The sequence below is a fragment of the Bacillus rossius genome, chromosome 1 (genome assembly GCF_032445375.1).
Source record: "Bacillus rossius redtenbacheri isolate Brsri chromosome 1, Brsri_v3, whole genome shotgun sequence".
Classification (NCBI taxonomy): domain Eukaryota; kingdom Metazoa; phylum Arthropoda; class Insecta; order Phasmatodea; family Bacillidae; genus Bacillus; species Bacillus rossius.
The window spans coordinates 3,620,137-3,634,347 of record NC_086330.1 but is presented as its reverse complement, the minus strand read 5'-3'; the positions used below and the strand labels follow the sequence as shown (position 1 = coordinate 3,634,347).

Below are 14,211 nucleotides of genomic sequence, written 5' to 3'. Positions count from 1 at the left end.
TACCAACTGAGATCTCAGTGAGAAGAAGAATACCACCGGAAGACTCGCCTGGCGTATGTACAACAATAAAGATGAATATATTTCCATGATTTAAAATTTTTATTACTTTAACAGCACATATAATTAATTCAGTGGAATGAATGAGGCCATAATAATAATAATAATAACTAGAAATTACAGCAATGACCTACACGGTGTACTGACAACGACGAGAGAGTTGCAACTGTTCTTTTGGTTGTTACTGATAGCAAAATTATGATGTATCCAATAGGTGGTTTTGTGTAGAGTAAAAAAAAAGCTGGGGTGTGGCTGTGTCATGGACATGTGTTGTACATGAATATGTTTACTTAACAGGTAATATTTTCTATACAATATATAAAAGCGCTATTTTATTAATGTAATAATCATGTTTGAACACTAAGAAGTCGCATATAGGCTGACTTTATATATTTTTGATTGTATATATATTTTTTATTTTAACACCATATAGATTCACTGTAACATTTTCCCCTAATGTTTTATATATGCAATCGATAGATTTTGACGATAGCTGACCATTGAAACTCAAACGAACGTCGTAGCTTCTCCGAGTCCAAAGTTACACATAATGGAAATTTCAAAATGCAGAAAAATGACCTCAAAATGGCGGCGCTGCTTCCTCCACCACGCGCGATGCATCACAGTTCTCACTTAGCGTAACAAATTCTTTGATCCTTTAGCCATCCAGTGAATGGAGATGGTAGATATGTAGCTGCAACACCAAAACTATATCCCCCGATTTTATTATCATTCGTTTTTTGAATTGTCTCCCACTATGGAATCAATTTTAAAGAGGTATTAAGGTCACAATTGTTTTGTTGGTAATGCAAAGTATTTGGTAGAGTGTATACTGACAAGTGCACCTGGTAGAGCGGCGTCACTCATGTCGCTGCTGTTCGCAGTGCCGCCGCACCACATGCTGGTGTACGCCAACTCGGGCCGCCCCATCAGCTCGGACGTGATTGGCCCGCTGTCCGAGGGGGCGGAGCTCGTGCTGAGCTGCGAGGTGCGCGGCGGTGAGTGGGCCAGACCATAGACCATGGACCAGCGCCGAGGTGGACTGATCCACGTCCTCTACGCATGTGCCGTCCTTGGTTTGCGCTTGCTGCTACAACAGTCACGATGTACAACGCCGACCCAGTATAACACATTACACATTAAAGATTACACATTAAGCTTTTAATGTATGTGAATATAATGTATATATATATTTTTTTAAGTGAGTAATAAAGGAATATTAGTATATCGAACGAAATAATTGTAAAGACGTACATAAGCATAACTAAAAATGCTATCTAGTGGTTATATATAAATGAAGAGCTAAATAAAATTAATTTAAGCCCAACTTAAGAAAATAAATCACTTTCATAATAATACAAGGTAGTATACTCCTAGCAAACCCTTTTGGGATAGCTCTAGGAACACTTAAAGATTGAGAGTTATTAAGAATAATCTGTCACAATCGTCTAGTGTAAGCATTGTCACGTAACAAAGTTTTGTTTATTAATAAATTTCTGCTTCAATTTCAGTCAGTGTATATTTAAAAAAAAGTGAACAAATAGCCAGGTAGTAATCATTGAAATAACTAACTAGATATTAATGCCATTCTAAATAACTTTGCCATACAAATCACTTTATATTTGTTTCACATCATTTCGTCTAAAATTAGAATAATATTGCCCTATTACTTCATAGTGTTAGAAAATGTGTAGATTTTAAATTATTTCATCATCACTATCAGCATATGAGCATATTATCATGTTATTGTAATGACAGTGTGAAATTACACCGGGATATTTTAAACCAAGCAGTTAAATTTTGATTTTTTTTTGCATTGAGTTCTGCAGTTCACATTAGTACAGGACACATGGAATGTCATAGGCGTGTCTGATTTCTTACCCAGTGACCTTGACTTGTATTGTGGTGTGATTTACATGTCTTATGACTGCGCTGTCGACGGGACAAATAAGTAAAGTTTACTGATTACAATTTTTACACTAGACAGTCGGTTTCTAGGTAACGCGCAGGTAAAACAGTTATAGTTCACAGTGCCGCTAGGAGACAAGGCGGTGCGTGGGCCACGGCACTCCTCACGTCCACCAGTCACAGCTCTGGGAACTGCCGAGTGCGAACAAGCATGCGGAGGGGAATGAAAACGTAGCGGCCGTGTTTGTGCGGGCCGTCTCGCCCTGCTCGGCTGGCCGGGTAGCAGGGAGGGGAGGGGGGGGAGGTTATTAAACACGACCACCACCCCCTCCCTCCCACGAACCACCCTCTCATTTACCGCGAGCTCTGCCAGTCGTCATGACTCCCCGCCCGCTACAAAGGCAGCCCATGCGCCAGAACCGCCCTGTTCCCTCTACTAACCTCGTGCACCAGAACCACCCTGCTCCCTCTACTAACCTCGCCGGCGGAACATCGGCCTTTTCGGCCTGAATCAATTTCGGCCACTTCCAACCGCCCGTGACGTCATTCTGACTGGCCAGGAGGGGATAGGCTCATGCATTATGCATGCGGTCCCGAAAACGGCTCCCATACCACAAACCCTCGCGTAAGGGGTGTAGACTTCTTTTTTTTTTATTCGTACAAAGTCAACAGTTGGCGTTACGGGTGGTTGAAGGAAGGGCTGTAGGGCCGGGCGAGGGTGAATTAGTCCCTGGCGACCTCGCCGCTGGAGAGAAGGGATAACAGCGCCCTCCAGACCTCCAATAGGAGATGTGCCCTGGCGCGCACTTGCTCCCGAGGGGCGCCTCAGCCGGATATCCGGCGGAGGAGCGGGGAGGAGATCAGGAAAAAACGGTGTCCCGACTTCCGTAGCGAATTCCCGTGGATTTCCGGATCTGGTCGTCCCGGCAGCCTCCTTGATGGAAGGATTCGAGCTGAGCCGCAACACACTTGCCTCCTGGCTTACCTGGGCGAGGGGCGAGGCCCCGGGAGATCCGGGTCACGTCCCAGTCGTGGGTGTGTGTGCGGGCCTCTGGCCAGCCATAGTGACCCATACATACTGTCATCTTACGAGTTCCGCTACCGAAACAAGTAGTATTTATTGGTTCCTCGTCCGATCCGCCATCTTGGATTGTGACTCACGGCGGCCATTCTGAATGACCTTGACCTTTGACCTTTGATCTAGGCCTTCAAAATTGGCCAAAAATTACAAAAAAAAATGCATCAAAATCCGCCAAAAAAATTAAGTTTTTTTTTGGGAAAAACTACGCCAAAAAATCTAAAAAAATTCGGCAATTTTTTTTTTCTTCTAGTTCAAGGAAAAATTTATGTTTTTGAGGGAAAATTTCCCTTTCTAGTCCTGAAAATTGGTGACAGGTTGAGAATTCCTGAAAGCGGGTTAATTTCCCCACGAGCAAGCCGCACTAAGCCACCGAGGTCATGAGCTTGACAATTAGGACGTCATGGCCGCCATTTTGAATTATAACGTCACCGGTGCACCTTTAGTGACGGCCGCAAACTTGAAAATCCGTAAATATTATGCTAGAGATTCGAAAAAAATTGAAAATTAATCAAATATATTAATAAATTGAAAATAATAAAATAATAAATTTAAATAATATAAATAATAAATATATAAATAGTAAAATAATAAATAAAAAAACTCCGCCATTTTGAAATAGTCCGCTATCTTTAAAATCCCTAGTTATTAAAATCTAGACATTAAGGAAAAAAAATAAATTTAATCAAAACTAACTGATCAAATATTAAAAAAATTTTATTAAAAAAATTACTTACGTCATGTAGCACGGAGTCCTCGGTTAGAACTCGGTGAGGGAAATAATAAAAATGGCGAACGATTCTTCCTCCACGGACGCCACCGACAGGCTGAATGACCTCCCACCACTAATGCCAAGGTATATATATGGCCAGCTAGTATGACGCCATGTACGCATCTTGTTTTTGTCTGCTAGAGGCCGCAATCTTGTTTTTGTTTGCTAGAATGCACTTCCGCTATTTTATTTTAATTTTTACCTGCAGGATGCAGTAATAATTTATTACTGTGGCACCTGCCATCTTGAAAATTGAGTGCCACCTAGGAAATTAGTAAATATATACATAGTTATAAATTCAGGAAAAATTCCGAAGTTCATAATTAAAAATCTGCAATTAATAATCTGGTTGATTTCTGTCCTTGGTTCGATAATTGATCGAAACAAAAAAAAAAATAAATTTATGTAAAAAATATTAATTTCAGTAAATATGGTGAAATTCCTAAAAGTAGCATAGGCTCCTAGTATACCATCCTCCAGTAAGCCGATGATGACATTATGGCCACCATTTTGGAAAACCATAATATTTTACCAAAAAAAGTCGGAGAACAATTCCCAAAATCATCTAAAAATCACATATTATTGTAAAAATTTATTACATAGATATCCTTCCTCGGTTCAATCCTTGGTCAATGCAAAAAAAAAATTAAATACCTCTTATTTTACCATAAAAGTAACAGGTTCAAGAAATAAAACAAAATTGCAAACAAAATAATATATTACATTAATGCTACAGTACTACAGGAACACTTGCTAAAGATAGCAATCTAAAAAAAAAAAAACATGTAGATCTACATTGGTTTGAACTGACTAATTATTAGCTACAATCGGTTTACTGAAGACAGAGTCCAACTAGATCATTTAACTAATTGTCTTTTACTTCCCGACAGAGTTTTTGGTACTGTGTTTAACAGACTGCTCCAAATCGTTATAATTAATTATAAATGGGAGTATTCTCTGTCACGAATGCTCACTTGTTCACTTCGCTATCGAACGGATATGGTTTGCCATAAACACAGTCCAACCACAAGTTATATGTTAAAGATCCGTACGTTGCATACTTCATCTGTAAGCTGATTATGATATTAAATATGTTTGCTGATTTTGGCGAATTTTTGAAAAGTTTTAATGGAATTTTTGTAATTTTTGGCAATTTTTAGCACATTTGGAAGGTCCAGCTCAAAGGTCAAGGTCAAGGTAATCAAGTATGGCGGTCGTGACGTCACAATCCAAAATGGCGGATCGTCTCCGCAGTTCCACACCCTGAACCCTGCCGCAAGAGGAACCAATGTATACTACTGACACATTTCACAGTCGAAAATGAAGCAAGGACATATCTGCCTGTCTACAATGTTTGTACACCTACTAATAAATCAATAATTAAGAGATTTTTTCGATGTATGCTATGAAATATGTAACCATTGTTTACTCTATATCAATGTAAATGATCATTTAAACCATTACCATATTTCGTTTCCAAAATCTATAGCGTAAGAGCGAAAGGTTACTAAGACGATAATGCGCTTGGTGAAAGCGAGTGGATCGCTTTTGTAGTCATCCTCCAGTCTAAGTATAATAACCTCACTTCCCTCCTATATACAGAGATACTGCGAGGAATCTGCACAAGCCAAGTTGTAATAGTTACATGGGTGTTGAAACGCAGGACACGAATATATAGAGAATTTAATCCAGTCAGTAGGGTAATAAGTTTATGTTATGGATGGGTAGTGGCCTGACTATTTACAAATAATAGATAACATGCAGTAATTGTCTAGAGTCAGTGCTTTTCGAAACTAACGAACATTATCCCGCAAATGTTGTTTTCTATTACTGTTACTTAATGTCATGATACCGTCACATCGGAATTACTATGAGATTCCAAGTATTTTTAATTACCAGAGAATAATTTCATTTGTCACTTGTGTGTTTGTGTCATTTCATTTCCGCCATGTTTAACATAGTATGTGTCTGCACGGTAGCATAAAATTTACAGAGTTATGGTAATACGCGGAAAAAAAAATACAATTTTGAATCCGCGCTTTTATTGTAGATATAAGGAGGGTTTATTTGTGTTGGATACGCTACATTTAAAATACGAAAAATCATAGTCTTCCAAATATGCATGAGTATTTGGATAGCAAAATTCATATAGTTATATTCCTACAAAAATGTCACACTTAAAAAATTATTACATAGTTATATTCCTAAACCTAAAAACACACTCGATTACGGGCCCTGGACCCAGTATCGGAACCCCCCCCTTTTTTTTTCAAAAATTTTACATTCACGTGCTACATTATAATTGCATGGTTATTTATTACCTACACTCTATTTAGAATCTTCGTTAACCTGAAAATACAGGGTATAATAATGGTTACTATTTTATAAGTCCAAACTAAGCTTTATTTATAAAATTATTTTACTTTAAATTAACCACAGCGGGTGTTTAGTCAAGGCATGAAGGAAGGTTGTGGAACTTAGAACCGGGTTGGGAAGGGAGGAGGCGGCAAAACATACTGCTATAATATGCACACAACACACGCAATGACAATAACTACCAGCACCGATTTTATCAATCGTTTATCATTAATATCTATTTTAATTTTTAACAGTTACCTAAATGTGTAGAATATAAAATTTCATTGGATTGAAAAAAAATTCAATATGTTTTTCTAGTTTGTAAAAAATTATGATAGTTAAACATTTAGAAATAAACAGGGCTGGGCCCGAGGAAGCCGACTATGGGAAGCATTCTTTTCACAGACGAGAGAGCCAAACGCCCGATCGTGCATCTTCGGTTTTTTTTGTTCATTGTTCCTAGCGCTGGATAGCTACATATTAAAAAGTTATTTGCTAAGCAACCATAAAATGATTTTACAGTAATTTAATGTAGCTGCATCGTCGCTCCCTCAACAAACCATTCGTCAACGTAGCTAAGCTACAATCCGAACTCACTGGCCCCCTCACCCTCTCTATGATGAGAGACAAGACCTCATTTTACACCAGCAATTCGAGAGATCACCAATACCTATACCAAAAGCTTGCCTCACTGGGCTACCAGCCCTTCACCAGCCTACGCCCCGAAGAAAAGGCCGACCGGGTGGTCATAAAACGCCTGCTTCTCTCCACCACACCCGAAGAGGTGAAAGAGCAACTCAGCCATGATGGCTACCCTGTGTCGTCAGTAATACCGCTACGCATGGCACCCGACGCGGACACGAAACCATACCTAGTAACGACCAACCACACCGGGGAGGCTGCACAGCTCCTCGGCATGCACAACCTTGGCGGCTGGGTCGTCAGGGTGGAGAAATACCGTGGGTTCGGAAGGGTCCCGCAGTGTTACCGATGCCAAACACCTGGACACCCCTCCTTCCGGTGTGAACGTGCCCTGCGCTGTTTCAAGTGCGCGGGGCCACACTGGTCCCGGGAATGCAATGCCGGCCCCAAGCAGAGGAAGTGCTGCCTCTGCAGGGGCCCTCACATCGCTACCTCACCTGACTGCCCGAACCTAATTGCATACTCAAAACGCCACCCCCAATACCAGACGACTGACGCACCTGTTTCCACCCCAACTGCTCCACCACCCAACATATCATCTGCCCGCTCCTTCCCTCCCATGAAGGGAAATACGTGGTCCAAACCTTCCACGATCACAAACCCATCCCTCCCACCACCAAGGCCCACCAATCCACCAACAAGCAACTCCACCACCACCAGCACTGAACAAACCTCCCTCACTGACACCATCCACGAAATCATCTCCTTCATCAAATCAGCCCTGCCCACAATCTGCCGCACCATGACAGCACTCTCCCATGCCACCACTCCCGCAGAAAAGTTCGAGGTCCTACTCCAAGCACTGTTGTCCTTCTTTGAATGAATCACCCCCCTTCCCACAAACTCATCATCTGGAACTCCTTCTCCCTCCTTCCCAAGCTCCCTGACCTCCTTCACCTCCTCCAAACCCACTCCCCCGATGCCGTGTTCCTATCAGAAACCTGGCTATCCCCAACAGACCAGCTACAGATCCCCGGCTATGCTATCCACCGCGCCGACTGAGACGAGAGGGGCGGTGGTGTGGCACTGCTGCTCCGCACCCAATTCTCCCACCACCACCGACACATCCAAATCTCCCCCGCGACCGAGGCGGTCGCTGTGCGACTGCACAGAGGTCCTTACGCCCTTACCCTAATATCCCTCTATCTGCCCCCACAACACCCTTTCCCCACGGCGGACATCGTGGCCCTCGGCGGGCTGGACGCTCATGTCGTGCTCGCCGGGGACTTCAATGCCACCCATCCCTTCTGGGGCTACATGACCGCCAACCGGTGTGGCAGCTCAATCCGTTAACTCCTCAGAACCTCGCACCTCTCCCTTCATCCTCCCCCCACCCCCACTTTTTACCCCGCACAACAAAACCGACACCCCAGCATCATCGACTTTGCCCTCTCCTCAGCTCTTCCCCTCATCTCAGACCTACGCACCATCACCTCCGGCACCTCAGACCACATCCCGGCCTTCGGTTCCCTCCACTACCTCCCACACAGAGACCCCCACCTCCCCCGCTTTGACTTCCCGAAAGCCGACTGGTTCGCATTCCAGAATACACTCTCAGACTCCCTTGACCTCACCCTCCCCTTTAACTCACCAGCAGATATTGACACCAACACCTCCATCCTCACCCAAGCGATATCTGCCGCAGCCCACTCCCACGTTCCCCTGGTCCCGCCACGCTCACTCACCGTCCCCTTCCCCAAAACCATCAGAGACGCCCTGTCCCTCCGAAACCGCTTCCGTGCTCGCTGGCAGGACAGCCGGTCCCCGTACAGCAGGAGGGTCTACCTCTTGCTGCGGGGCTGGTGCCGCCGGTTGATGGCGGGGTGGAAAGCTCGGCAGGAGACACAGAGCTTCGCCTCCCTTTCCGCGACCACGGGATCCCTCTGGTCCTACCTGAGACGCCTCAAGGCCACCCCCTCCACCATCCCGCCCATAACTACCTCCACTGGAGTTGCGGAGACCGCCCTGGAGAGATCCGAGGCGGTGGCCGCTTACCTCCAAACCAGCTTCGCCTCAGCCACAAACACCTCCCTGTCCTCTGACTCCTCTGATGATGAGGCCCCACACCTCTCAAACCACACCACCCTCCCTATCCTACCAGATGCCCCACCCTTCCCCCTGGTCACGCCCAGGGAACTCAAAAACATCATAGCCCACTTCCGCCTCACAGCAGCCCCGGAATCTGACTCCATCCCCACACCCCTCCTGCGCCAACTTCCGCGGAAAGCTCTCGTCTTCCTGACCAAACTCCTCAACTCCATGTTCCTTCGCTGCCATTTCCCCTCATCCTGGAAAACAGCCATAGTCTGTCCCATTCCAAAGCCCAACAAACCGCCCGCTCTCCCCTCATCATACCGACCAATATCCCTCCTCCCCATTCTCTCCAAGGTCGCTGAAAAGGCCATCCTACAGCATCTCCTCCCCACCATCGCGACCCACAACCTTCTACCCAACCACCAGTTCGGCTTCCGCCCACACCATTCCACCTCCCACGCCATTGACCGGGTGGAGCTCCTGGTGGTGCAGGGCTTTGCCAGGAGACAACACATGGGCATGGTGCTCATTGACCTGGCCCGAGCCTTCGACTCGGTCCCGCACGCCCAACTCATTCGCCATCTCACAGCCACTGAAATCCCCCCTCACCTGACCCGCCTCCTCTGCTCCTTCCTGGAGGATAGATCCTTCCAGGTGAGAGTGGAGGGTGTCCTCTCCAATCCACGATCCATCCAAGCTGGCGTCCCCCAAGGAGCCATCCTGAGTCCCTTACTCTTCACCCTCCACATCGCTGACCTCACCCCCCCTCCAGGCACCTACCTAGTCCAATACGCGGACGACACCTGTCTACTGGACTCGTCCGTGTCTGAGTGGATGCTCGGGGACCGCCTCAGCCGCGGCCTCACCTCCCTGAACACCCAGTTCCTGGCTCACGGCATCGGTATCAACCACACCAAAACAGACTCCATCCTCTTCTCCCGCTACCACCCGCACCAAGACCATCCCCCAAGAATCCCCTGGTCACCCACAGTCCGCTACCTGGGCATCACACTTGACGCCTCCTTCACCTTCCTACCACACCTCAACACAGTTACAACCAAAGCTCGTGCTGTCATGGGGCAACTTTCCCCAGTCCTACGACCAACCTCAGGCACCTCCCTCCACAATCGAGTCACCGTCTACCGATCCCACGTCATCCCCCACCTCACATACGCCTGCCCCACATGGGCCCACTCCTCCCGCTTCAATCTCCGATCCATCACCCGAGCGTATTTCCTAGGCACAAGACTAATCCTTGGACCCTCCGACAAGATCTCCTACAGCAAACCCAACTCCCTCACATCAATGAAATTATCCGCAAAACCACCACAAAATTCCTTCGCAAATGTTCAACAAGTACAAACCCCCTCATCCGACTCACTGCCGATCCCCCCCCCCCCCCCCCAGATGTTCCACACCCCAGACGTCCCCTCTTCACGACAGACCACCTGCAAGAAGAGGCCTCCGCAGACGAAGATAACGACGCCGCCGAAGGGGCCGGCGGATGACACCGGGGACCGGCACACCTACAAGATGCACTGCGGGACTAAGGACACCGCGGTGCCCCATCTCCACCTGACGACCCCAACTCATCCACCGATCCGGACACCGGCCAGCAGAGCAGGCCTAGGCCAAAAGGGCCTGCTCACACCCCCCAGGAATGAAACAATCACCACACATCACCATCATCACACCACACTAATCATCGGCTCCCTAGGACCTCGTCGTCTGGAGGGGCCTTGCCGTGTATATATTGAAATGTAAATATTTTTATTGTATTATGTACTCATCAAGTGTCACCTTTCATGTTTCTGTACTTGCTACTCAAATAAAGTTGAGTCAATTTTTGGCGGGGCTGACCCCCTGGGGGGGTCCCCCATTAAAAAAAAAAGTAGTTATACTTACCTAATATAACCAACCATCCACAATGTTTTAAATTATTAATAATGTAGCTAACCTATCCTAATCGACCGCAAAATTTAATGCTACATCTATATATATAAAAATTTAGCTTCCGTATGTATTTGGCCGCAAAACTCGGAAAGTATACGATGGTTTGGATTGAAATTTTTACAGAACATTGCATCTTAACAGAAGAGTGTTTATATGAAATAAAAGTTTGGGAAAATCCACCGGAAAAGTCGGAAAAAAAGTTTCTATAACTAAATATCATGGTCACCCAACTTAGTTGTGACCACGCTCGACGATGCTGTACCATATTGTCGAAGTTCAAGCACATCAGGCTACTTTTTTTTTTATTTATTTTTTTTTATTTTTTTTTTTTTAAATTTTTTTTTTAATTTTTTTATTTTTTTTATTTTTTAATTTTTTTTTATTTTTTTTTATTTTTTTTAATTTTTTTTTTTTTAAAAAGATTGATGGCACACTGGCAAGTTTGGACAGTCACCAGTGTGCAACAATCTCCCCCCCTTAATGTTGTAGTTTTAAGTCACCCCGAGTCATGGAGGAATGGTAGTGTTGGTTGAAGGTTGTTATTAAGAAAATACAAATTACAGCCATGTCTTACCCGGGATTCGAACCCGGAGCCCCCGCACCGTAGCCCGGTGTGCCGTCGACTGCGCTACGGAGGCCGACGGCTACTCGACCATTGTGCCTTGACGACTATATTTTACACAAATATGTGTATATATATATATATATATATATTTCAAGAAAGAATAAAAAACTTTATTTAATTTGAAAGTATATTCTTTCGACTCTATTGATAAAAATACGTTTAAATTAAAAAATATTCAAATTTTTGGAGCACAGTAAAAAAAATACATTTAACCACGAATATGCGAGTTAAACTTCAGAACGATCCAACAGCAGTCATATTTTCAAGACAATTAATTGAAGTTGGTAACGGCACTGTACCTACAAATCCAGAAACAGGAAAAATCAGCTTATCATCTGATTTATGCAACATCGTAGATTCAAAAGAGGAATTAGTAGACAAGGTATTCCAAAACATCGAAACAAAATTCAAAAATCATGCATGGTTGAGCGAAAGAGCCATTCTAGCGGCTAAAAATGTTGACGTACACGATATGAACAATAGTATTATAAACAGAATCGAAGGTGAAACAATGACATACAAATCTATTGATTCAGTAGTGCACCAAAATGAAGCAGTGAACTTCCCAACGGAATTTCTCAATTCACTCGATGTTCCAGGATTACCACCACATATTTTGAATTTGAAAATTGGTGTGCCAATTATATTGCTTCGAAATATCTGTCAGCCTAAATTATGTAATGGTACACGATTAGTAGTTAAAAAATTAATGGATAATCTTATTGAAGCAACAATTTTGATTGGACTTCATAAAGGTGAAGACGTATTACTTCCACGAATGCCACTTATTCCGACAGATATGGCGTTCGAGTTCAAACGACTTCAATTTCCAATACGCCTTGCGTTCGCTATGACCATCAATAAAGCACAAGGACAATCTTTGCAAGTGTGCGGTTTGAATTTAGAAAATGAATGCTTCTCTCATGGACAGTTATATGTCGGGTGCTCCAGAGTCGGTAAACCATCTGATCTATATGTTTATGCAAAAAATGGGAAAACAAGGAATGTAGTCCTTACATTAGCTTTACAATAAAAATATTTAAGCTAAACACATTTTTATTTCTTCTATTACATCACAGCCATGCACAGTAAAATATTAAATTAAACAATGAATTAATATTAAACTGTGCCACAGCAAAGCGTGGCCGGGTTTAGCTAGTTGGTTTATACAATGAGATAGAACGGAAGAAAAAAAGCGAGCATGAACTTCGGGGAACATCGGGTGTGGCTCTCTCGTCTGTGAAATGAAGGCTTCCCATAAGGAAACACGTGGAACTCACCTTGCAGTATCATCACCCTGGCCGGTAGTTGGTGGAAGCGCCTGCTCCGGCAGCTGCGAGAGGCACTGCGTGTGCGCAGGCAAGCCGCCGCCCACCGTGTCGTGGTTGGTGAACGAGCAGCTGGTGGGCGGGGCCAGGCGGCAGGCGCGCGGCGGAGTGGCCGTCAGCAGGCTGCACGTCGGCAGGGTCGGCAGGGAGGACCTCAACACGAGCTTCACGTGCCAGGCGAGCAACTCCCAGCTGGCGCCGCCGCTGCACAAGTCCGCGCGGCTCGAGCTGTTCCGTGAGTTGCAACCTCCTTCCCCCACAACACTCCTGTCTGTACAGTCGGGTTACTGACGATAAGTTTATTTGATAACGTCATAAGAAAACATCGATGGAAAAAATTGCATCCTTTTTTTAATTTTCAAATATTATTTACAGTTTTTGCAAATTTAATTTAAATAATTTTGTTTATATATAATCACGAACAATTAGTTATAGAAATGAGCTGAAATCAAATCAATGCCAATAAATTGTTAATTTTTGAAATTACGATAATTGGACAAATAAATCAAAAAAAAATTTTTAATTTCTGCTTTTAGAAAAGCCCACCTTAAACCTGTTTTTGATATTGTAGAAGATTTTCCTCGCACGGTGGTTGGCCGGTTGTTGCACGTTAGGCTCAGGCTGAACGTGACAATGAGTCATACTTTTTTCGTGCGTGCAGCCGGCGTTCATGGATTTATAAGACGTTATCACGTCGAAATAGGGAAATATATGAACGCAAACAGCGGGAAAAATTGGTTCTACCCAAACCCCTAAAATAAAATTCTGCGTACGCACCTGTCTTCAACTGTATGTATTTGTTGTTGTCTGATACTCTCGGGTGCAACAGTCAGGAGGAAACTATCAAACAACCGCCATAGTAATTACTGACTCCAAGCCAAGCCCTGATACGTAGAGACCGGAAAAATTCGCGGATTCCTTTCGAGACAGGCTGGAATCCAAACTCGTTTAGCTTAATGCTGCGTCAGTGATTGGACCGCAATTTACCTGAAGGACTCTGAGCCAATGGCAAACACTCAACAAAAGAAGTATCGAATCATAAGAATCGCAGTATACAGGTGTCCCGAGTCGGTAGCCAATGACCCGGTGATAGTTGCCCGAGTACATAGAGAATCGTGGAGTCTTTCCTAGTGGTCATTGAAACCGCGAATCTTTCCAGTCCTGACTGATACGTAACAAGGAAGCCAGCAGTAAGACGGCGGGCGCGCCACAATGAAGGCTTCTGCGTAGGAACACGATGGCCGCTGTGGTACTCGAGTGTACCGGCAGGTGGTTCGTGGAAGGACCTCGGAGCCTGGCCCTCATTGGTCCGTCCCGGCAACAGGCGTGGCACAAGCCTGCAGCTCCAGTCGAGGACCCATACTCACGTGCGCTTAGCGTTTCGCTTAGCGTTCTT

The 14,211-nt window shown here is 44.6% G+C and overlaps 1 protein-coding gene across 1 annotated transcript in view; it reads left to right on the top strand.

Annotated features, from left to right (window-relative positions):
• LOC134528614 (nephrin-like) overlaps window positions 1-14,211 on the top strand; it is a 78,126-nt gene that overhangs the window by 26,871 nt on the left and 37,044 nt on the right. The window contains exons 4-5 of the mRNA XM_063362365.1: window positions 942-1,055; window positions 12,847-13,050. Of these exons, the coding sequence (XP_063218435.1) occupies window positions 942-1,055; window positions 12,847-13,050 (318 nt within the window). The remainder of the gene's footprint in view (window positions 1-941; window positions 1,056-12,846; window positions 13,051-14,211) is intronic.